Consider the following 27036-nt stretch of genomic DNA (forward strand, 5'->3'; position numbering starts at 1 on the left):
TTTGTTTTAGTAGAATAACATATTTTAGCAAAGTCTGTTGGCCATACATACATACATAGCTACATAAAATACAGGGCATGTGAACTTGTTTATGTTCTCCATCAGTCCATGAGTGCCATGTTCACAGGACCTGACTGATCTCAGGTTCTCATGTCATGTGTCTAGTTCCTCCTCACACGACTTTTTCTACTGCCATGCTTCAGTTTCAGCGCAAAGATCTTCTGTTGCCGCCGTTTCTCTCGGAACCACAGCTGCTCGCAATATTGCTCCACCTTGTTCTGGTCCTTGGGGCTTGTGGGCCAGCTGCGGTGCGGCAGAGACGAAGCAGCAGCGGGCGGGACTTGAGGCTGCAGCCGGTGGACGGTAGGGCGGCCGCGGGCAGCGTGGAGGCGTTGAGCGGGAATGACGTAAAGGCGATAGCGGCTCACAACGCGGTTGTTGGAGAGTTCGGCGCTAGTGCAGGTGTAGACGCCATCGTCGGCCAGTTTGAGGCGTTGAACCAGCAACCCTCTCTCTGTGTGGACGTGACTCTCGTCGTCGCACAGACGAAGCTGAGGAAAAACAGGCATTTTATTCATTTCCATTTATACAGGTGTGGATTTTGCGACAATTCTTGCAAATTCAAAACAACCCCCCCTCAAATTTTTTTAACTTATTTTACCCATTCAATATCTACACCGTCTATTTGTACTCGTGTTTGACTTTCCCTTCTACTGCTACCGAATAGCGTTATTTTTGTGTTACTGAGATTGAAAGATACAAACCATCTCTTTAATTTATTAATTTCTTCTGTTATTATTTGTATTAGCTTCTGTGTGTTCTCTCCTGAACAAAAAGCAGTCGTGTCGTCTGCAAATAATACTAACTTTATGTCCTTTGTAACTTTACAAATGTTGTTTATATAAAGATTGAACAATTTTGGTCCCAGTATTGATCCCTGGGGTACGCCGCAAGATATCTCTAGCTCTGTTGATATAGTTTCACCTAGTTTCACGTATTGCGTCCTGTTGGTTAAATAGCTTCTTATACAGTTTAAGACCAGGCTTCTGATGCCATATCATTCTAATTTTGTAATTAAGATATGATTAATTGTGTCAAATGCTTTCCTTAGATCCATAAATACTGCTGCTGCACACTGTTAACCATCTATTGCGTTGGTCATTTCCTCTGTTATTTCGAATAATGCCATCAATGTTAAAATGTTAGCTCTGTATCCATATTGGTTGTCTGTGAGTGTTCCATTTTTATTAATGAATTTGTCTAATCTGTTGTTGAATATTTTTTCAATTATTTTTGAAAACTGTGGCAGTAAAAAAAACAGATCTATAGTTTGTAAATTGGTGTTTGTTTCCAGTCTTATAAATTGGTACTACTTTTGCTATTTTCATTTTTGGGGGACTTTTTTGCAGTTTTAAATGACAGATTGCTAATATATGTTAAAGTCTTTGAAATTTCTTCAATAACTTTTTTATCGCTTTCATATCAATTCCGTGCCAATCAGTTAAAATCTTGGATTTGCATTTCTTTACAATTTTGATTATTTCCTCTTTTGTCACATTAACGAGGAACATAGGGAATGGGATTTCTATCTATAGAGTCATACCAGTCTTCAACTGACCCGGTAACTGGAATCCTTTGCTCAAGGTTAGTTCCAATATTTACAAAGTAATTATTAAAGTGTTCCACTACTTTGTTCATATTGTCGTTTGTTACGTTTCCATCTGTGGAGTATTTAGGATCATCTTTCTCAGGGCTGTTTTTAATGATACTATTGAGTATGCCCCATGGAGCTCTCATGTTATTTTTGTTCTTGTTTAATAAATGACTGTTATATTATTTTTTACATGTTCATAAAATGTTGGTTAGCTTATTTTTATTCTTTTTATACCTATTTTCTGCCTCTATAGATTTTTGTGTTATAAATGTTCTATATAATAGATTTTTTTTATTACATACATGTTCAGTCTTTTTGTTATCCATGGTTGATTGTTCTTTTTCTGCTTCCTACTTGATTGTTTCCATGGACAATGTTTATCGTAAAGCGTCATGAAAGTACTGAAAAAATTACCATATGCTTCGTTTACATCATTTTCACTGTACACATTATCCCATCGTTGTTCTTTGAGATGATTCTTTAAAGTGGTCATACTGTCATCTGTACATAATCTTTTAAATGTCTGTTTGTCATCCATGTTCCTCTACTTGTAGTTTCCATCATAGATTGTGAAATCTGGTAGACGATCACTAATATCAGATATTAGCAGACCACTTGTAGTATCGTTATCAAAATCGTTAGTAAAAATATTATCAATAAGTGTGGTACAGTGATTTGTGATTTTGCTGGGCTTTTTGATTTTTTAATATAAACTCATGCAATACATGGTATCTATGAAATTGTCCATGTCATGTAGCTTATTGGGGTTCAAGAGGTCAATGTTGAAGTCACCACTTAAAAAAATATTTTCTGGTTGATTCCAGTGAATGTTGCCTTAATACAGTGGTCAAACATTTTAGTGCTTGACTGAGGCGTCCTATATATACAGCTGATTAGTACGTTTTTGCTCTTTCAATTACACATTTCAATAGTTATAAATTCCAAAATATTATCAATCTTAAATTACATGTTTTTTACCACATGGTATTGTAAGTCCTTCATCACATACACAGCTACTCCTCCTCCGTTCTTGTTGGTTCTGTTTATGTAGTTTAGTTCATATCCTCGTAGATCAAAGTCCATTCCTTTCCTATTTACAATCCAAGTCTGTGAGATAACAATCACTTTGAATGGATCGTTGAATTGATCCAAAAACTGTTTGACGTTGGTGTAGTTTGCGGATAAGCTTATGATGTTGAAATTAATGATTGACAGTTTGTTGTCGGATTCAATGCTGTCTTTATATTGTTCGTCAGTATAATAAAAACAATTATTCCTGATGTGGGAGAAAAAATGGATGTCCGGATCTATACTATTCTATAATTCCAGATTTTTATATTCCATATTGCTAAAGGTCTCAAATTGCATATTGGATTGAGTGCTGCCGGTGTGTGTCATTGGTGTGTGTCGCATAATGTTATCTTTTACAGTACAGTAATGTTTAGCAGGCTGAATATGACATTTTAACTATATATAGAGAAGGTTAAGACTTTGTTATGCAGAGATCGGAGTACCATTTACTTGTACAGCATGAAATGTACAGAACATCAGAGACATTTTTTCAGGTAAAAATATCGCAGATTACATTACCAAACATCTTTGACAATCAAACCATGATCGTAACAATCCACATTTTGTGCTATTAATGTGCAAAAGTGGTATCTAAAAATGGTGTAACTCCGCTCCTCTCCTCTGAATGTAAGTGCTCCTACAGCAGGAATACAAATTCTGTAATTCTACAAAATCTGACAAGATACTAATGCACGTCAGGTATTTTTTATTTTTTTCATTAAATGTGTGTTTATGTCCATATTGTGTTGAGCGGTTTAAAAAGCATAATGTTTTAAAAAAAAAACATTTAATTGAAGCAAACTATTTGTACAGTCATGGTGTTAAAAACTTTAAAATTATCTGTCTAAGGAACACTCATTAATGATGAAAATCTACAGTATCTGTGATTAGAGTTAACTATAACAAACTGCGATAAATATTTTAATTGTTTGACAGCCCAATATATATATTTATGTTACAGATTTAGTAAGGAAATGAATCCTGGTTCTTTCTCATTCACCCACACTTTGAATTTCATTCCTGTTCTATAGCGCGTGTCCTATTTAGGATCACGGTCCAGCTGGAATTTATACATTGAAACCTATGGGCCAAATATAAGCAGGCGTCATGTTTTTGTACTGTGCAAGAGTGTGGAGGAAGTCAATTGTGTGACTTACCAGATGACTTTGTTCATTCTGCTGCTGCAGCGTCCACCTGAGTTGAGCTCGTGGCGAGCGAGGGACGCACTCCATGAAGGACGTGTTTCCCTCCACGCCATACACAACCTTGACCTCCACAGAGTCCCAGTCTAAATGACAAACATATTCACGACAATGGGGTATATGTGAAGGATCAAGAGTAGGTCAATCGTGACTCAAGTACAAAACCCAATACCAGTTAAGTTGGCACGTTGTGTAAATCGTAAATAAAAACAGAATACAATGATTTGCAAATCCTTTTCAACCTATATTCAATTGAATAGACTGCAAAGACAAGATACTTAAAGTTCGAACTGGTAAACTTTGTTATTTTTTGCAAATATTAGCTCATTTGGAATTCGATGCCTGCAACATGTTTGTTGTGGCGAAAAAGACTGAGAAAGTTGAGGAATGCTCATCAAACACTTATTTGGAACATCCCACAGGTGAACAGGCTAATTGGGAACAGGTGGGTGCCATGATTGGGTATAAAAGCAGCTTCCATGAAATGCTCAGTCATTCACAAACAAGGATGGGGCGAGAGAAACCACTTTGTGAACAAATGCGTGAGCAAATTGTTGAACAGTTTAAGAAGAACATTTGTCAACGAGCTTTTTCAAGGAATTTAGGGATTTCACCATCTACAGTCTGTGATATCATCAAAAGGTTCAGAGAATCTAAAGAAATCACTGCACGTAACATTGAATGCCCGTGACCTTGGATCCCTCAGGCGGTACTGCATCAAAAAACGACATCAGTGTGTAAAGGATATCACCACATGGGATCAGGAACACTTTAGAAAACCACTGTCAGTAACTACAGCTGGTCGCTACATCTGTAAGTGCAAGTTAAAAAACTCTACTATGTAAAGCCAAAGCCATTTATCAACAACACCCAGAAACGCCACCGGCTTCGCTGGGCCCGAGCTCATCTAAAATGTACTGATACAAAGTGGAAAAGTTTTCTGTGGTCTGACGAGTACACATTTCAAATTGTTTTTGGAAACTGCGGAAGTCGTGTCCTCTGGACTCCAGTTCGAACATTAAGTAATTGTCTCTGCAGTTTATTTAATTGAATATAAGCTGAAAAGGATTTGCAAATCATTGTATTCTGTTTTTATTTATGATTTACACAACGTGCCAACTTCACTGGTTTTGGGTTTTGTATAATCACATTACAGACAAGACTCCTTACGGCCATCTGTGATTGGACAATGACTCCAGGGGTCGCCATACGTTGTGTCCTGTGTCCGTGCCCTCCTGACACACACACACACACACACACACACACACACACACACACACACACACACACACACACACACACACACACACACACACACACGCACACACATACAGTTCAGACATAATTCAAAACACTTGAACGTTGTATGAAATATGAACTGTATGCTCCCCTCAGGCAGTGAACTTTATTGCAGATGCCATCTTAAAAAAAATAATAAAAAAATAAACATTATAGTTGTTTATTACGTCCAATTCTTATTTACTTTTCAGTGTAACTGTATCTATAGGTTTGTGCAATGCTGATTATGCTCAGCCTAGTAGGCTTCATCAGTTCCTGCTCCTAGACTTAGATTAGTCAAAATCTAGTCTCAGACTTAGATTGGTCACATCTCGTTTTAGAGTTACATTGTTCAGATCTCGTTTTCGAGTTAGATTGTTGGTCAGATCTAGTCATAGACTTAGATTGGTCCCCTTTAGTTTTAGACTTAGACAGGTCAGATCAAGTCTTAGACTTTGATTGGTCAGATCTTATTTTAGATTTAGATAGGTCCGACCTAGTCTTAGACTTAGATTGATCACCTCTAGTTTTAGATTGGTCAGATCTAGTCTTAGACTTAGATTGATATCCTCTAGTTTTAGACTTAGCTAGGTCAGATCTAGTCTTAGACTTAGATTGGTCAGCTCTATGAGCATGAGACCAATCTTATAGATTTGGATAGGTCAGATCTAGTCTTAGACTTAGATTGCTCACCTCTAGTTTTAGATTTAGATAGGTCAGATCTAGTGTTAGACTTAGATTGATATCCTCTAGTTTTAGACTTAGCTAGGTCAGATCTAGTCTTAGACTTAGATCGGTCAGCTCTATGAGCATGAACTGATGATGCCTACTTGGATGAGAGGCGAAACCATCCTCTAAGACAAAACGAACAGTCCAGTTGTGATCGATTGAATGCCCTGAGAATACAATGACCTGGATGAATAAGAAGTTTCATAGGCACCCTATAACATCTATTTTGTGCTAATTGAATTGGGTATTAAAATGTAGAAAAGTTAAAAAGATGAAAAATCACATTAATATAAAATCACAATTTAATTTTGAATTGTAGTCATTTCCAACATCCACAAAAAACGATCCCTGCGCACGTTGACAAGACATCTACTCAGTGGTGGAATCCACTTGGCCGACATTTGACGCTCAAATGGCAGGCCATATGGCATTGGACGCCGCCAACCCTCTGAGATGAGATCTGTGCTATTGACCCCGCCCCCAGAGAGGGCCGGGCGTGCTCCATCTCACCTAACACACGTTAATACAGTCAGTCACAATGATGACAAATTTTGTTTACAATGTTTCTGTTGTTTTGTGTGCCACCCCCTGTTGATTTGGCGTGGTTACTTGTTTACAGTGTTAAACCATCAGTCGCGTCTTTTACGGAAGAAGGTTCTGCAAATAATTGTCGTCCAGAGAAGTACTTAAAAACTTCCCCACCCCTGACCCATCATTCTGGTTCTGTTACGACCCTGACCGTCCCTTCGAAAGTGGAATATTGGCAGAACAACTCAGTCCTCCGTTCTACGCTGGTGCTGTTTGTACAAAATTGTGGCGTTCACACATCGTCAATCACAGGAACCATCTTTGTATCTACCTTTTGCTGGAGGCAAAGTATCTGGAGCAGGTCTGTCCGTCCCAGATGCAGTACGGGTCTCTGGCCAAGCGACAGTCTGTGCAGTCTTTGCCGTACAACTCGCACCTCTGGAACGCCAGCTGGGCCACGCCCCCTTCACTGACCACATACAGCTGTTGCTGTGAGGGACGAGAACAAAATCTATATATGTACATGATATATGTTCATAATCAATATCTAACAAATATACATATTGATGGTTTAATAAGTTAAAGTTAAAGTACCAATGATTGTCACACACACACTAGGTGAGGCAAAATTATTGTCTGCATTTGACCCATCACCCTTGATCACCCCCTGGGAGCAGTGAGCAGCAGCGGTGGCCACGCCCGGGAAGAATTTTTGGTGATTTAACCCCCAATTCTGCAGAGTTGTCCAAAGTGCGGCCCAGGGCCATTTGCCGCCTGCAGCTAATTTTTTAGCGCCACAATCATTAGCATTTTAATATTTGCATGCTAGCTTTTTTGTTAATTTTGCACGTATAAACCTCAGCGTCAAATTTTTTTTAACTTAACAAATAATACCTGTTAGCATGCTAATGTTAATATGCTAGCTTTTTCAACTCGGTCATATTTTAGTACTTAATGCATGATGATGTTAGCAGATTAGCAGCTACACACCTCAGAGTAATTTATTTTGGTACGTCACGCACGTAACAGTTAGCATTTTAGCATGCTAGATATTTCCGCTCATTTAGCAGGTATATGATGATGATGGATTAGATTTTATATCGCGCTTTTCTATTATTAGATACTCAAAGCGCTCACAGAGAAGTGGGAACCCATCATTCATTCACACCTGGTGGTGGTAAGCTACATTTGTAGCCACAGCTGCATTGGGGTAGACTGACGGAGGCGAGGCTGCCAGTTTGCGCCTACGGCCCCTCCGACCACCACCTATCAGTCATTCATCATTCATTCACCAGTGTGAGCGGCACCAGGGGCAAGGGTGAAGTATCCTGCCCAAGGACACAACGGCAGCGATTTGGATGTCAAGAGGCGGGGAGCGAACCTGCAACCCTCAGGTTTCTGGCACGGCCGCTCTACCCACTACGCCATACCGCCCCTAAGCATATAGTGTCAGTGTGATATTTTGGTATTTCTCTAAGCATGCTATTGTTAGCATGTTAAAAAAGCATGAGAGATTCTTTTTAGGTCATTTTGCTCATATCTTTTGTTAATTGTCGCTATCTGCCCAGGATGCTAAATGTTAGCATTTCAGTTCGGTTTTGGCTCTTCAGCATTCAGAAGAATTTTATAAAGAAATTGCATTTTCTAGTTCTTTGGAAAAAAACAACTATATATTGTACTGGTTTTGAAGGTGAAAACTACTAACCTACTCAGTGGCCTAGTGGTTAGTGTCCGCCCTGAGATCGGTATGTTGTGAGTTCAAACCCCGGCCGAGTCATACCAAAGACTATAAAAATGGGACCCATTACCTCCCTGCTCGGCACTCAGCATCAAGGGTTGGAATTGGGGGTTAAATCACCAAAAATGATTCCCGGGTGCGGCCACCGCTGCTGCCCACCGCTCCCCTCACCTCCCAGGGGGTGAACAAGGGGATGGGTCAAATGCAGAGGACAAATTTCACCACACCTAGTGTGTGTGTGACAATCATTGGTACTTTAACTTTAACTATAATGGCACCCGCATCCTTTGATTTGTCAGTCTGTGGAACTTAGTGGAAAAAGTTTTGGCACCCCTGGTTTAATGATTAAACTATCCATAAAGGAACTTACTTTCTTGCTGGAGAGCTTCATGCTAAGAATCGCAGCAGGACTCTGGAGGACAGACACAAAAAAAAGTGTGAAAGACATCCCTGACAATGTGTTATAAATTGCACCTCTTTTTTTTAGTACAGTACAGTTTCTTGCCACAGCACGCTTCAAAGTTTACGGCTTGACTCTATCCCAGATTTTAAATTTTTTCATCCTGTGGAGGAAGATGTGGCCAGCGCTGCCTGCAGGAGCAAAGGTCACCGCCTTTGTCCATGATGCTGAGGACAGAGCACCATCAGACGGGGGTGTGGCAGTGCTGACGGCGAGACACAGCTGGCAGGTGATTAGATTTCACAGGTGGTACGTGTTAATCTAATCATCTGTTGTCTTTAACAGTAAGCGGCCGGGAGCAGGAGAGAGAGGATATGGACGTGACTGAAAAGTCACGTTCTGGGGGAGAAAGACTTTGGATAAAAACCTATGTACATTAAAACCTTTGTTAAAAACTGCACGCCTGGCTCTTGTGCCGTGTCTACAGTGGAACTGCCAGGCAGCAACTTCCACACATCCTAATTTACGTATAAAAATAACATAGCTTTTAACTTTTAAAAGCATTATTCTTTTTTTAAATTTACAGCATAGGCAAAATAATCTGTCTACGTAGAGCTAAACTCTATTTTACTCTCAAATCCGTCAAATAGACGCCTCATAAAAATGGTCAGCCCGTTGCCGCAATACGTCAATGCGTCCGCCATATTGGATGTGGCAAGTAAGCACCGTAAACTAATACAAGGAAATGGACAAAACGTAGAATATTGTAGTAAATATACACTTAAATGCACTCACTCTTTTCATCCTTCCTCTTCAACCTTTGCTCTGTCTGGAGCACTGACTCCTAGTAAGGCCTTCTTATTGTGAGAACACCATGAACCTATTGTGGCTATTCCTAATACTGTTATAACATTGACTTGCTATGTCCTCGTAAACTTAAAACTAATTTTACCCATCCTATAGTTTTAATGACGTACACAACCCTCTCTTATCGACGGATGGCTCCACCAAGGCGCCTCCTGATGGTCTTGTTGTGCCAAAGTCACCTGGACTATTATCCCTTGGACTCGCCCCCACCTTCGTGCGACCATGACGTTATCCGGCCCAGACGGACTTTGTTTTGCATGGACTATAAAAAGAATGAAGAATCATTGATCGAGGCTCATTTAATGCGATCATACAAATGCCACCTAAGCCTGTGACCTTTGCAAAATAAATGTTGTTAAAATTGTTCAAGGAAGTCCTGGCCTCTGACTGTTTAATCCAGGGGTCGGCAACCCAAAACGTTGAAAGAGCCATATTGGACCAAAAATACAAAAAACTAATCCGTCTGGAGCTACAAAAAATGAACAGCCGTATATAAGTGTTATAATGAAGGCAACACATGACGTAAGTGTCTATATTAGCAATAATAGCCTACTATCAAATTGACTATGTGTTGCAGGCTGAAGCAAATCTTTGTTGACAGAAATGTTGAAATGTTATGATTATTCTACACATTTTTACAACATTAGAAACCATTAGTAAATCAGAGGCTACTCAGAAGGTGAGATAACTCCTGGAAATGAAAGGTATATATGTGTGTGTCCAAGTTAAAGGAAACAGCAAGATGTGTTCATTTAATAGATTTATTACAATCTTTGGCAAGCTAGGTAATGTTTTCTATGGTCTGGAACAACATGGCACACAAACATCTGAAATTCAGCCAATATTACATACCGATAATGTGTCATGAGACATGCACAACTAAATAATACACAAAGAGGATAAAAGTAAAGGATATTAAATAAGCTCAAATATACCTACAAATGAAGCCTAATGATGCAATATGTACATACAGCTAGCCTAAATAGCATGTTAGCATTGATTAGCTTGCAGTCATGCACTGACCAAATATGCCTGATTAGCACTCCGACAAGTCAATAACATCAACAAAGCGCACCTTTGTGCATTGACGCACAGCATGAAACTTTTGGTGGACAAAATGAGACAAAGGAGGAGTGGAAGATTTTACATGTAAACAAACTGTTGCGTCACAGTCCACACTATGGTGAGTTCAAGAACCGCCGAAATTAGTAGGACAAATCAGTGAAGCATACACACTGAACACACAAACATATTGAACAGTGGGCTTTCTTACAATTGGGAAGGTTTGTGTCATGTTTGTCCTCAAACAAAAAACATACTAAAACAGAATAATTATTTTCGCCCCATCTTTTTCCATTTTCAATCCTTTTTTTAAAATGCTCCAGCGAGCCACTAAAGAGCCGCGGGTTGCTGACCCCGGTTTAATCGAAGAACGCGGGTAGAGCCTAACGCACCTTTCTTTATTGTTCGGAGGCTGGTTTCACCACGAGTGAACAGTGTCACGCGCAGGACTTCATTGTACTAACAAAGTCAGCAAATTCTCTTTGTAAAACGATGTTATAATGGCCGAATAAAATCAAAAGTATTTATTCAGTCTTGCATACAAAATGTATCTCCATGAAATCCGGTTTGGACCGATTCCATGCAGCACATGAATCTTCTCCATTCATTCGCTCTTGCCACATCCTATATGGCGGCGACCTTGCTAGTTTTATCCAATTACCAGTCAAGACCATACTTGACAACCCTCCCGAATTTTCCGGGAGACTCCCGAATTTCAATGCCTCTCCCGAAAATCTCCCGGGACAACCATTCTCCCGAATTTCTACCGATTTCCAGCCGGACTTAAGGCACACCCCCTCCAGGTCTATGCGGACCTGAGTGAGGACAGCCTGTCGGCACGTCTGCTTTTCCTTCATATAAACAGCGTGCCGACCCAGTCACGTTATAACATCTACGACTTTTGGAGAGTGCACAACTGCACACACAGCAACAAGGAGACGAAGAACGAAGAAGAGGCAGTCATGGCGACGACGAGTGACAGAGAATAGAACGAGGATGAACAATTCAACCCTAAATTCACTCCTTTCCTGCAAATTAAATTTCACAGATGCTGCCCATACCTATGCTCCTTCAAAGGCTGTGCTACTGGCTGCAAAGCATTGCACTTTCAAATACAACAATGAGTAGAGGAGTGTTATGTGTGTGTATATGTGTAAATAAATGAACACTGAAATTCAAGTATTTATTTTATATATATATATATATATATATATATATATATATATATATATATATATATATATATATATATATATATATATATATATATATATATATATATATATATATATATATATATATATAATAAAATACGTATATATACATATATAGCTAGAATTCACTTAAAGTCAAGTATTTATTTTATTTATATATATATATATGTAAGAAATACTTGAATTTCAGTTAATTCTAGCTATAAATATACTCTTCCCCTCTTAACCCCGCCCCACGGCACCGCCCACCCCGACCCCGCCCACCCAAATCTCTCGAATTCGGAGGTCTCAAGGTTGGCAAGTATGGTCAGGAAACATTCATAGCCTCACGAAAAGTCAGTAATTACAGAACTCTTTTGACAAATGCACATTTAAAAGTAAGAAGGCTAAAGAGCCACACGCAGGTTGCTGACCCCTGGTTTAGTTTCACGTGCACTCAAAAAAATACAACACAGCATTTACAGAAAGCATGTGGTCATTCGCAAATCTTTCAAGGACCTCCGCTAAAATGAGTGACCATGGGGGTTCACTTCCTGTTTTCAAGTTCAACTTGTTTCCTGTTTCTTTGTTGTGGTTTCCTTCACCTGGGTTGTGCCCGGGAAGTCTCTCCTATCATGACTCTTTTTCCTGAAGTCGATGGCCAACAGACTTTGGAAGTCAGACGTGCAGTTTGTTCCCAAGCAGACGACTGGGGGTCATTGCGTCATACGTCACCACAAACTATCTCACCACCCTTTTTCCACGTGGACTAAATAGGAGCAGGCTTACCAACAGACGACTGAAAAACATTGCTCACACATGAGTGAAAGGAGTGTAATGTGCATGTAAGGCCGCTAGTTTTCAATGTCCTTTTGTTAAACATCAGCGTGTATGTGACGTATGGAAGTCATGTGACGGTGTTGGTTGTGTACTATTATTTATGTACTCTCATTTAGTTTGCATATTCATATCATAGCTTGTGTGTCTGTTACTCTCTATCCATTATATGTAGTTTGTACTTAAATGATTTATTCTGTACATACATACATAACTATCTACATACATACATAACTATCGTGGGATCACACTCCTCAGCCTTCCTGGTAAGGTCTATTCAGGTGTGCTGGAGAGGAGGCTACGCCGGATAGTCGAACCTCGGATTCAGGAGGAACAGTGTGGTTTTCGTCCTGGTCGTGGAAATGTGGACCAGCTCTATACTCTCGGCAGGGTCCTTGAGGGTGCATGGGAGTTTGCCCAACCAGTCTACATGTGTTTTGTGGACTTGGAGAAGGCAATCGACCGTGTCCCTCGGGAAGTCCTGTGGGGAGTGCTCAGAGAGTATGGGGTATCGGACTGTCTGATTGTGGCGGTCCGCTCCCTGTATGATCAGTGTCAGAGCTTGGTCCGCATCGCCGGCAGTAAGTCGGACACGTTTCCAGTGAGGGTTGGACTCCGCCAAGGCTGCCCTTTGTCACAGATTCTGTTCATAACTTTTATGGACAGAATTTCTAGGCGCAGTCAAGGCGTTGAGGGGATCCGGTTTGGTGGCTGCAGGATTAGGTCTCTGCTTTTTGCAGATGATGTGGTCCTGATGGCTTCATCTGGCCAGGATCTTCAGCTCTCACTGGATCGGTTCGCAGCTGAGTGTGAAGCGACTGGGATGAGAATCAGCACCTCCAAGTCCGAGTCCATGGTTCTCGCCCGGAAAAGGGTGGAGTGCCATCTCCGGGTTGGGGAGGAGATCTTGCCCCAAGTGGAGGAGTTCAAGTACCTCGGAGTCTTGTTCACGAGTGAGGGAAGAGTGGATCGTGAGATCGACAGGCGGATCGGTGCGGCGTCTTCAGTAATGCGCACGCTGTATCGGTCTGTTGTGGTGAAGAAGGAGCTGAGCCGCAAGGCAAAGCTCTCAATCTACCGGTTGATCTACGTTCCCATCCTCACCTATGGTCATGAGCTTTGGGTTATGACCGAAAGGACAAGATCACGGGTACAAGCGGCCGAAATGAGTTTCCTCCGCCGGGTGGCGGGTCTCTCCCTTAGAGATAGGGTGAGAAGCTCTGTCATCCGGGAGGAGCTCAAAGTAAAGCCACTGCTCCTCCACATCGAGAGGAGCCAGATGAGGTGGTTCGGGCATCTGGTCAGGATGCCACCCGAACGCCTCCCTAGGAAGGTGTTTAGGGCACGTCCGACCGGTAAGAGGCCACGGGGAAGACCCAGGACACGTTGGGAAGACTATGTCTCCCGGCTGGCCTGGGAACGCCTCGGGATCCCCCGGGAAGAGCTGGACGAAGTGGCTGGGGAGAGGGAAGTCTGGGCTTCCCTGCTTAGGCTGCTGCCCCCGCGACCCGACCTCGGATAAGCGGAGGAAGATGGATGGATGGATGGACATACATAACTGTGTACTAGTGTTGTCCCGTTACCAATATTTTGGTACCGGTACCAAAATTATTTCGATACTTTTCGGTACTTTTCTAAATAAAGGGGACCACAAAAAATTGCATTGTTGGATTTATTTAAACTAAAAATCTTACAGTACATTAAACATATGTTCAAATCCACTTGTATTTAATTGTGCAAATGACAACTAGAAGCATTTTATCTACAGCATTTGATTAGTTTTAATTAATTATGATTGTTTTTATGATGATTGTATTTTCTGATTTTAATTTAAATAATTTTTCCTTATTTTAATTTATTAATTTTAATTGTCTGTAAAGCAAACTCAACAATCAAATTGCCTTGTGTACAAAATGTGCTCTATAAATAAAATAGCCTTGACTTGCCTTATACCGTGACTCCAATTGAATGTATTCATCAATTATCTTCTTTCTTGTCATTCTTCTCTTATCTTTGATTAGTGGTGAACCCCTATACATTTTATCATTTTGAATTTAATTTAATAAGTGTGTGATGTAAACTTCCTGAACATCGAATACAAATCAACCTTCTTGTTTTTGGATAATAAGACCGCTTAGATCTCACCTGGAAGACCGTTAACTCTTCTAGAATGAGCTCCTCGTTCTCCAACGTGTCTTTGACCTCGGACGCTACCTTCAGCACCTTCCCATCATCTGCAGAACGCACAAAGAAATGAAACATTCGCATGTTGAAGGTTTGTTTTCCATATTTTCTACAATTTTAACTTAGAACGGTGATCCTAACCGTTGGGAGTTTTACCACTGTGTATCATTAATACCACTTATCATTACATTCCTAGCCTACAGCAAACTCATTACCTGATAACATGTGAAAAAGTGCCAAAAAAGTTGAATATTTTAAACTTCTGGTCAATACGTGCCCTCTGATTGGCTCGTGACCAGTCCGGGGTATACCTGGCCTCTCGCACAACAACTGCTGTGATAGGCTCCAGGTCACCGCGCTATAGAAAAAACAACTGAACCCTCGCATTCCTGCTCACCTGTGCCCAGGAATAAGACGTCGTAAGTTCCGTCCTCTGTATCCACCCTGTCCACCACCACCCTCGTTAACATGTAGGACACATTGACCCGAGTTAAGATGGGTCTGCCGCCCAGAGGTAGGACCGGTTCCCACATCAGCTGATGCTGTCGGATGAAGCTCACCACCTCGTCTGGGAAATCCTTAGTGGACTTGTGGAGCGAGTCATAGGTTTCACTGGGACACTGGTGGACAAATCAAAGAGACCATCCAGTGTGTCTAAACTCCAATGTTCACTTCACAAATGTGGATGGTCAATATACACTCACAGCACCAGGTCTCGGGTACGGGATGCGGCCTTTGTACTCCACCCAGCGATAGTCGGGACCTTCCTTATGAGCAAACGGCCCGTTGAACGCCGCTCGAATCGATGACATTGAGAAGACGCAAACGGCCGAGCCTCGAAACAACGAGCTGGTGGAGGAAAGAAGACGTAGAAACAAAGCAGCTTAAAAGTCTCACTTGAAGTGAACTGTGTGAACGGGTCAAGGTGGACCAACCTGGAGGTTTTAAAGACTCCATAGATGATCGGGTTTTGCGGGTCCTTCGACTCCAGGATGAAGACATCTTCTAAAAAAAAAAGGAAAATGGAAAAGTAAGTTTGCGGACAGTAATGGACAGACCCTTACACTTGTAGACAAAGCTTGTGACCCCTAAAAAGCTGCATGAGTGTGGTCTGGTTCTGTGTGTCGTGTCACACAATATCTACAATATCTACCCTTTTAAGGCAATGGTGTCCAAACTTTCTCCAGCGAGGCTCGAATAAAGAAAAATGTAAAATGTGTGTCCACTTTGATACAATTATCAAAACCTAATCCAATGTAGATCAATATAAATGACTAAGCAAATGAGTGTACAGTGGAACATCTGTTTACGAACCCCTTATGGTACAAACTTTTCGATTTACAAGGCACAAACCGAATAAAAATATGCTTTGGTGTAAGAAACTTGTTTCAGTGTATGAACGTTTCATCCACCCATTGTGTGCCCGGCAGAACCTCCATTGTGGGCGGGCTGATCAATCTCCGGTGTGCTGCTGTTAGCTACTGTGTTCAGTGCTACTTTGTGTGCTTTTTAACAGTTTTTTAGCCTTTTCACAACATTTTCCTTGTTTTTCTAGCTCGATATCAGTCAAAAGAAAGCAATAGACAAGCAATGTATAGTTTTGAAACATCAGGAAACATCCACAGGGTTGTCCCCACTGCATACTTGCCAACCCTCCCGGATTTTCCGGGAGACTCCCGGAATTTAGCGCCTCTCCCGAAAACCTCCCGGAAGAAATTTTCTCCCGAAAATCTCCCGGAATTCAACCGGAGCTGGAGGCCACGCCCCCTCCAGCTCCATGCGGACCTTAGTGGGGACAGCGGCGACAGTCTGTTTTCACGTCCGCTTTCCCACGATATAAACAGCGTGCCTGCCCAATCACGTTATAACTGTAGAATGATCGAGGGTGAGTTCTTGGTTTCTTATGTGTTTATTGTTAGGCAGTTTCATTAACGTCCTCCCAGCGCGGTAACAACACACAACAACAGCGTCACATTTTCGTCAACCGTAAAGCAGTTCGTCTGCCGTAAACAGTAATGTTGTGACACTCTTAAACAGGACAATACTGCCATCTACTGGATAGCCTCCGGAACACTGAAATTCAAGTATTTCTTTTATTTATATGTATAATAAAATAAATATATATATATATATATATATATATATATATATATATATATATATATATATATATATATATATATATATATATAGCTAGAATTCACTGAAAGTCAAGTATTTCATACATATATATATATATATATATATATATATATATATATATATATATATATATATATATATATATATATATATATATATATATATATATATATATGAAATATATATGAAATACTCGAGTTGGTGCATTCTAGCTGTAAATATACTCCTCCCCTCTCAACCACGCCCCCAACCACGCCACCCGCCCCCAACCACACCGCTGCCCCGCCCCGCCCCACCCCCAACCACGCCACCCCCCACACCCCACCTCCCGGAAACGGAGGTCTCAAGGTTGGCAAGTATGCCCCACTGTCTTCCGCTGCACTCGTAGAAGATTAAACAACAAGGTAAAATTAATTTATTTTTTTGTTCCTAATCTATGTAGGAGTTTTGTGATTTCAAACTATGAGTGCACCACAGGGCTAGTGACAGTGTGTGTGCGTGTCGGCAGGGCGGGCTGAAAATGAAGAAAGTTCAGCTATTGTTGTTTTGTTTTGGCTTTGTTATTAAATCAAAAGTTGATCCATCACCCATTTGTTATTATGTTTGATATACAGTACTGCATAGTGCTTTATAATGTTTTCAAAGTGTACAATTATTACGTAAATATGGACTTTTTCGAGATTGGAACCCATTATTCATGTTTACATTGTTTCTTATGGGGAAATGTTGCTTCAATAAAACAACATTTCTATTTACCAACCCTGTTTAAGAACCAATTAAGTTCTTAAATTGAGGTTCCATTGTAATACTTGATAATAACATAATATAATAAGAAGATAACAGGAAGGAAAAGCATTACCAAGTTCATCAAATTGCGTGTCGACTCCAGATGGACCTGGCACCGAACAGACTAGTCTGGCTTTGAGGAATGTGGTCCAGCGATTGATCAGGCTCCGCTTGCCTCCTACATCATTCTGGATAGAGGAGACAGGAAGTGGGAAAAGCGCATACTCAAACCAACCTTGGTTGTGGTGAACCCAGGTCCACATACCTTACAAACTCGAGCCACTCGGCTGTAGACCCTCTTGTCCCACTGGTTGGCCTCGACAGCCGCCTCCCTGAAGAAGAAGTAAATCTTGTCGTCATCAGGATTGTGAGTGTCTGGAATGGAGAAGGAACCCACGAACTCCGGCACTGATATGAGACACAAGTCCATGTTCAAAGGGAGTCACCAAGGGATGTTGGAGAAGGTGAGACGAATGTGTGAGCGTGTTAGGTGTGTGTGTGTGTCACCGTTGAGCCAGTTTTGGTCATAAGCTTCCGTGCGGAGATGCCGACCGGCATCCTGGATGGACGTACGAATGATGGCCGCATTGGTTCCGATTAAATTCAGAGATGTGCCAGCGTACACATCGTTGTCTGAAGGGAAAGCACAACACTTGACTATGCACCTCATCACATTTGAATTAGACACAAATTAATATAATTAACATGTGCGGTCTTAGAAAAGAGAATTTTTCATGATATTCAATTAACAAAGTAAGCTACATTATGTAAACCTCACTTCTCCACACCTTAAGAGCAGTTCTGGACAACGCATTGACAGCTTAGGTCAGGAGTGTCAAACTAATTTTCATTGAGGGCCACATCACAGTAACGACTGCTTTCAGAGAGCCGCTTTTTTTAAATTAATTTACATTATGCATGCGGGTAATAACCTGTGATTAATCATGATTATTCTAAATGCATATGCATTTGATTATTAGATTTTTTTTAATGTATAACTTGCTTTGAAATCATAAATAAAGGTGATAAGCAGATATTTAACTATTTGTTTTTATCTCACAAAAATAGTTTTGCAATACTGTATATAATAATATAATTGGCATGATCAGATAATATTAAAGTTTAAAATATGCATATTTTTTTTCTGTCAAAATTGAAAGAACTAATGCATTTAGTAAAAAAAACAAAAAAAACTTTTTTTTATTGAAACCCATTTTTTCTAGGCTTTCGCGAGCCACATAAAATGATGTGGCAGGCCAGAACTGCCCCCCGGGCCTTGAGTTTGACACTTGTGGCTTAGAGGCTTTGAACTTTTAGTCTAGATAATATGTATTGGATATGCTTTGGTGTGAATTTTGCATACATTTTGCTCCCCAGTCACTTTTATGACTCGTTTTTCGAGACCGTCTGTATGATGTTTGGTTCTGAAGGCGTTCCCAGATTGCAAATTAAACCACGCCCTACCCTCTCCAAAAGCATCAGAATGTATCTTTTGAAAATGTCCACTGTTTAATTATATATCATGAAGTCGTCTGCAATATTTTTTCCCAGACAGTCAAATATAAACTGTAAAGTTCGCAAAGGTCGTGTTTCTCAGGATGCAAAAAAACAAGGAGGAAGCAGCGTGCAGGTCTATTTAATCCCGAATCAAAGTTACAAAGTAGGAAACAAAAGGAGATCGTGCAGCTAGGAAAAGCGCACAGGAAAACTAAAGCCTTACTTGTCACAGAGGGAGAAAAACAAACACAAGCTGTTGCATGAAGCAAGCAATGGGACCACACCTGCGAACTGACCAGACAGGTATAAATAAGGAGCATGATTGACTAGAAAACAGGTGGGAACACTAATCAATAACTGAAGACAGGTATGGGGGACAGCGCTCAGGAAGTGATTACGTCACAGCTGGATGACACAAACTCAAGGGAAGGAGAAACCTCAATAAAAGCGCAGAAATATAACCTCAATACAACAGAGGGAGAAATAACAACTAAAATACAAAACTGGACATTCCCTTACATAAGAGGCAATAACATAAACTTCATAAAAATTACATAGATTCACCCGGTCACAACATTAGGTACACCTGCAAACTTGCTGATCGATTCAGACTCTGCACAAACAAAACAAAGCTTTTATCAGCATTTATGTCACTGTATGTCACACTTGAGTGTTATTATGCTCCTCCCCCTCTGGCTCAGCGTTTGATCTAATGTCTCAAGTACATCCACCTCGCTCTGATGTCACAACATAGCCAGACTGCAGAATCCAGGGAACGGCGCCATCCAAACCTTATGATTTGACTCTTTGGCATTGTTTAGGTATCCAAACCTGCTCAGAGGCCTTGTGGTTAGAGTGAGACTGGAAGGTCGTGAGCCATACCAAAGACTATAAAGCGGTATGGCGTAGTGGGTAGAACGGCCGTGCCAGAAACCTGAGTGTTGCAGGTTCGCTCCCCGCCTCTTGACATCCAAATCACTGCCGTTGTGTCCTTGGGCAGGACACTTCACCCTTGCCCCCGGTGCCGCTCACACTTGTGAATGAATGATGAATGAATGATAGGTGGTGGTCGGAGGGGCCGTAGGCGCAAACTGGCAGCCTTGCTTCCGTCAGTCTACCCCAGGGCAGCTGTGGCTACAAATGTAGCTTACCACCACCAGGTGTGAATGAATGATGGGTTCCCACTTCTCTGTGAGCGCTTTGAGTATCTAACAATAGAAAAGCGCGGTATAAAATCTAATCCATTATTTATTATTATTATTATAAAAATGGGACCCATTGCCTCCCTGCTTGGCACTCAGCATCAAGGGTTGGAATTGGGGGTTAAATCAACAAAATGATTCCCGAGCACGGCCACCGCTGCTGCTCGCTCCTCCCCTCACCTCCCAGGGGGTGAACATGGGGATGGGTCACATGCAGAGGGTAATTTCACCACACCTGGTGTGTGTGTGCCGATCGTTGGGACTTTAACTTTAACAGTGTAACAACATTAATATGTCAGAAAGGACAGAATTCATAATAGGTCCCGTTAAATATCTGATACCGTAGTAAGTGAACTCCATTGCGGCTAGGGAACACTTTAATTAGCGTCTACGTAAATTTCCAGTATTTTAACTATCATCATGAAAAAAAAAAACATGGAGCTTCCATGGATGGAGCTTCCGTTTCCACATTGGAGCCAAAACATTCTGCAAGGACAATGGTGTTGTCCATTGGCAGTAGGATTTCCAGTATCGTTCACCACTGTCATCCAGTCATTTTTGCTGGTTTTTGCCTGCTCAGGAACGTTCAGGCCAAAGCTAGTTGCTGACATGTTAAGTTTATGACTATTAATATCACTGTACTATGTTGCTGATGTTATCTCTCAACTTCACAGCCAGGTACAGCATGAACCCATGAACACGTTTCAAGCTGTGTGTGTGACAAAGTCAGCAAGACGATGCAGAAAGACATGTTCTTCCATGTAGACACCTCGCAGAGCATTGGTGGGTCTGGTGTGCATGGGAATGGCGAGACGTACGTACCGCTCAGTCGAGCAGTGAAAGGCTCTCTGGGACCGTACGGACATTTTCCTTGTCCGGATACGACTGTGTGAGACAGCAGAGACAAGGCCTCCTATTGACACACACGTAAGTCCATGTTTTTGTTAAATGAATATTGTCATTATCCATCCATCCATTTTTCTACCGCTTGTCCCTTTTTGGGGGTTGCGGGGGGTGCTGGAGCCTATCTCAGCTACAATCGGGCGGAAGGCGGGGTACACCCTGGGCAAGTCGCCACCTCATTGCATAACCAACACAGATAGACAGACAACATTCCCACTCACATACACACACTAGGGTCATTATAACATATAATATTTTTAATAGACACCATAAGATTGACAATTTCTGCTTGAAATTGGCATTACCTCTGTGTCCAGCGTGACTTGGAGGAGGCCACACTGAGGATGGAAGGCACCCGTGGCGCAGACGTAAACGTGCGTCTTGTTGAAAGGTTGGAGCAGACGCAGAAAGTTGGCACACTCGCTCTGAAAAGGACAGCAAAAAGTTGAACTTTGTCGTCGGTTGGAGCGCTCAAACAAAATGCTGACATCTCACTTGCAGACTTCTGCCGATCATGAGGCAGTGGCGCACGTCTCTTTGGGCCGCCGGCCAGTGCACCTGTGTACAAGTCGTGACAGCATTGTTACTTGTGCTAAACCCAAAACCGGTGAAGTTGGAACGTTGTGTAAATGGTTAATAAAAACAAAATACAATGATTTGCAAATCCTTTTCAACCTATATTCAGTTGAATACACTGCAAAGACAAGATACTTAACATTCAAACTGGAAAACTTTGTTATTTGTTGCAAATATTAGCTCATTTGGAATTTGATGCCTGCAACATGTTTCAAAAAAGCTGGCACAAGTGGCAAAAAAGACTGATAAAGTTGAGGAATGCTCATCAAACACTTATTTGGAACATCCCACAGGTGAACAGGCTAATTGGGAAAGTGTGGGTGCCATGATTGGGTATAAAAGCAGCTTCCATTAAATGCTCAGTCATTCACAAACAAGGATGGGGCGAGGGTCACCACTTTCTGAACAAATGCGTGAGCAAATTGTTGAACAGTTTAAGAACAACATTTCTCAATGAGCTATTGCAAGAAAGTTTGGGAATTCACCATCTACGGTCCGTAATATCATCAAAAGGTTCAGAGAATCTGGACAAATCACTGCGGACCTTTGATCCCTCAGGCGGGTCTGCATCAAAAAGCGACATCAGTGTGTAAAGGATATCACCACATGGGCTCAGGAACACTTCAGAAAACCACTGTCAGTAACTACAGTTTGTCGCTACATCTGTAAGTGCAAGATAAAACTCTACTATGCAAAGCCAAAGCCATTTATCAACAACACCCAGAAACGCCGCCGGCTCCGCCAGGCCCGAGCTCATCCAAGATGGACTGATGCAAAGTGGAAAAGCGTTCTGTGGTCTGACGAGTCCACATTTCAAATTGTTTTTGGAAACTTTGGATGTCGTGTCCTTTGGAACAAAGACGAAAAGAACCATCCGGATTGTTCTAGGTACAAAGTTGAAAAGCCAGCATCTGTGATGGTATGGGGGTGTATTAGTGCCCAAGACATGGGTAACTTACACATCTGTGAAGGCACCATTAATGCTAAAAGGTACATACAAGATTTGGAGCAACATGTGTTGCCATCCAAGCAACGTTATCATGGACGCCCCTGCTTATTTCAGCAAGTCAACGCCAAGCCACGCGTTACAACAGCGTGGCTTCATAGTAAGAGAGTGCGGGTACTAGACTGGCCTGCCTGTAGTCCAGACCTGTCTCCTATTGAAAATGTGTGCCGCAATATGAAGCCTAAAATACCACGGACTGTTGAACAACTTAAGCTGTACATCAAGCAAGAATGGGAAAGAATTCCACCTGAAAAGCTTCAAAAATTGGTCTCCTCAGTTCCCAAACGTTTACTGAGTGTTGTTAAAAGGAAAGGCCATGTAACACAGTGGTAAAAATGCCCCTATGCCAACTTTTTTGCAATGTGTTGCTGCCATTAAATTCTAAGTTAATGATTATTTGCAAAAAAAAAACAAGTTTCTCAGTTTGAACATTAAATATCTTGCCTTTGCAGTGTATTAAATTAAATATAAGTTAAGAAATGATTTGCAAATCATTGTATTCTGTTTTTATTTACGAATTACACAAGGTGCCAACTTCTCTGGTTTTGGGTTTTGTAATTGGCTGCTGCAAAATGATGTCATCTATCAGTGTATCACTTGGCAAAATGCAAATACAACTAAAATGAGCTGCTGGGATACACTTCTAAAAAGTGATTGCTTATAACTCACCGCCTGCGAAGGAAGATCCACTCTGTGGGACCTCAGCAGGTGGATGTGATCTTTTCCTCCAACCAGCAACCAGCCTTGATCCTCATCCAACAGCAGCACCTGGAAACCCCCGCTGGTGCCTTCCCCCCAGTAGATCGCCGAGCTATTCTTCAGTGCTGACAAATTTAACACAAACAACTCTGTTCACTGTTCATTAATCATTGTGAGAATGGACATACACCATCATCATTGCTATTGTGTGAATGAACATAAACCACCATCGATAATCATTGTGACAATCTAAATATGCCACCAATAATAAATGTGTGAATGGACATACACCACCATCTTTAATAATTGTGAAAATAAACATACAAACATCTCCACAAATAATGACTTTTTAAACAGACATACTGTGCATTGCCACAAGTAATCTTTGTGTGAATGAGAAAACATCACCACCATTAATTATTGTATGAATATACAAACAATATATCACCATCATTAATCATTAATTGTTGTGAGAATGACTTACACCACCATCATTACCATTGTGTAAATAAACAATTACTATCATTAATCATTGTGTCAACCACCAACACCACCAACAATCAAAGTGTGAATGGACATACATAACCATCATTAATTATTGCGTGAAGGGACATAAACAAACATCATTAAATATTGTATGAACATACATACACCACTCTATTAATCATTTTGTCAATGAACATCCACCTCCAATATCAATTATCCTGTGAATGGACATACATCACCATCATTAATTATTGTGTGAAGGGACCGAAACAAACATCGCTAATTATTGTATGAACGTACATAAACCACTATATTAATTATTGTGTCAACGAACATTCACCCCTAATATCAATTATCATGTGAATGGACATACACCATCCTCATTAATAACTGTGTCAACAAACATATACATCTCGAATATCAATCATCGAGTGAATCGACATACACTACCATTATTAATCATTGTGTCAACAAACATATACATCTCCAATATCAATCATTGTGTGAATCGACGTACACCACCATCCTTAATCATTATGTCAACACACATGTACACCTCCAATATCAATCATGGTGAGAATGGACACACAGTGCCATCATTCATCGAACTGAAAATACACCACCACCATTTTTCATTATGGAGTCATACCACCATCAACCATTGGGTCAGCAAACATACACCACCACCATTATTCAATGTGTGAATGGGCATACAATACCATCATTAATCATTGTGTGAATTACCATAAACTAACCCGAAATTGATCACTGTGTGAATGGGCATCATATTAATATTTGTGTGAATGGACATACACTACAAGCATTAATCATTGTGTGAATGAGCATATGCCATTATTATTAATAATTGTGTGTATTGAAATACTCTCGCAGCATTAATCATTGTGTGAATGGGCATGCTCCATCATTATTAGTAACTGTGTGAATGGACATACTCCACCAGCATTAATCATTGTGTACATGGACATGCACCATCATTATTAATATTTGTGTGAATGGACACACGCATACACATGCATGGTTGTGGTGGTTTAGCGTCCTGCTAAACACACATCACTCCGGGTTGTTGTTTACTTGTTCCCATGGGAACGTGCACATTTCCTACCTTCATGCGACAGCTGCAGCCGGGGTCCCGTTTGGCTGCGCGGGTTTGCGGCTGTAGCCGTGAGCGCGGCCAGAGGGAGGAGCCACAGAATCGCCGCCATCTCACTTCGAAGAGGATACAGAAATCGATGTCACTCCCATGCAAATGTGTTTGTGTGCAGGAATGTGTGGTGGCCTTTATTAAAAATTAGAGATGTCCGATAATATCGGACTGCTGCTATTATCAGCCAATAAATGCTTTAAAATGTGATATCGGAAATTATCGGTATCGGTTTCAAAAAGTAAAATGTATGACTTTTTAAAACGCCGCTGTACGGAGTGGTACACGGACGTAGGGAGAGGTACAGAGCGCCAATACACCTTAAAGGCACTGCCTTTGCGTGCCGGCCCAATCACATAATATCTACGGTTTTTCACACACACAAGTGAATGCAATGCATACTTGCTCAACAGCCCTACAGGTCACACTGAGGGTGACCGTATAAACAACTTTAACACTGTTACAAATGTGCGCCACACTGTGAACCCACACCAAACAAGAATGACAAACACATTTCGGGAGAACATCCGCACCGTAACACAACATAAACACAACAGAACAAATACCCAGAACCCCTTGCAGCACTAACTCTTCTGGGACGCTACAATATACACCCCCTGCTACCCCCGCCCCCACCCCCACCCCCAACCCCGCCCACCTCAACCTCCTCATGCTCTCTCAGGGAGAGCATGTCCCAAATTCCAAGCTGCTGTTTTGAGGCATGTTAAAAAAAAAGAATGCACTTTGTGACTTAAATAATAAATATGGCAGTGCCATGTTGCCCTTTTTTTCCATAACTTGAGTTGATTTATTTTGGAAAACCTTGTTACATTGTTTAATGCATCCAGCGGGGCATCACAACAAAATTAGGCATAATAATGTGTTAATTCCACGACTGTATATATCGGTATCGGTTGATATCGGAATCGGTAATTAAGAGTTGGACAATATCGGAATATCGGCAAAAAAGCCATTATCGGACATCTCTATTAAAAATAGAAAAAAAACCATGATATTATTGTTTGTGTCCCTTTGAAGTGAAATTTTGAATTTCATTCTTTACATTTTTTTAAATGATTTAGTTCTAGCTACTAATCTGCGTCATTTTATCTCAATGTGATCTTTAATAATGGATGTCACTGTTGTGTGCCGTCGGAAATTGAACTGATTTGTGTTGTTAAAGTTTTCCATCAAAGAAACAATAGCAAGCTGAAATGTTCCCATAGGCACGTAAAGAAACACACGCACACACACGTGTGCGCACGCGCACGCGCACACCATAGGAAACAGGAAGGTAGTTACAATGGTGAGACCCCAAGAGACATAAACACTTGAATAAATAAACATAAATCATTGAATAGGTTAAATATGGTGTTTTGTACCGCCTCATACAAAAATTCCCAGGTTCAATTCCAGATTAAATTGATTTCTGTTTCTCCAACTGCCAAAAAGCATTGCTTTTGCCTGAGGAAAGACAAAATGTCTCTACATTTGACTAATTAAGTACATTTATCTCTATATTGACATAATCCCAGTTTCCTGAACGCACCATCTTGCTCATCGATCCTCCTTCTCCAGTTCACAATAACCAACATTTAAAATGTAAAATTTCGTAATTAAACATTTCATAACAACTCACCTGTTCAGTTGGCGTGACAGTGACGTCACATGAACAACGATGACGTCAGAGAAAGACAACCTGCACTCCGTAATGTCAGTGGTGACGCGCACGTGAAAGCTGAGTGCCTGGTTTAAGGAGTGCCGCCTTCACGGTCACTGGGACAATATGTCGGGTCATCAGTCCCTTTCCGGCCAGGTGGGCGTAGTCTTCATA

General features: G+C 41.1%; 1 protein-coding gene across 1 annotated transcript; it reads right to left on the minus strand.

The window, feature by feature from the left end:
• On the minus strand, positions 1 to 26976 carry si:dkey-49n23.1 (semaphorin-3D). Its single transcript, XM_062047321.1, has 18 exons — positions 26842 to 26976; positions 25164 to 25267; positions 23525 to 23679; positions 21769 to 21831; positions 21579 to 21698; positions 21193 to 21283; positions 18179 to 18304; positions 17937 to 18079; positions 17745 to 17859; positions 15679 to 15748; positions 15448 to 15592; positions 15141 to 15363; positions 14705 to 14793; positions 8571 to 8612; positions 6794 to 6951; positions 5098 to 5162; positions 3883 to 4013; positions 1 to 551 (listed from the first exon to the last, which is right to left on the minus strand). The coding sequence occupies exons 2-18, from the start codon at positions 25261 to 25263 to the stop codon at positions 162 to 164; spliced, it is 2226 nt and encodes a 741-aa protein (XP_061903305.1). The 5' UTR covers positions 25264 to 25267; positions 26842 to 26976; the 3' UTR covers positions 1 to 161.
• Between the last annotated feature and the right edge of the window lie 60 nt (positions 26977 to 27036).

Source organism: Entelurus aequoreus, linkage group LG01, assembly GCF_033978785.1.
Source record: "Entelurus aequoreus isolate RoL-2023_Sb linkage group LG01, RoL_Eaeq_v1.1, whole genome shotgun sequence".
NCBI lineage: Eukaryota > Metazoa > Chordata > Actinopteri > Syngnathiformes > Syngnathidae > Entelurus > Entelurus aequoreus.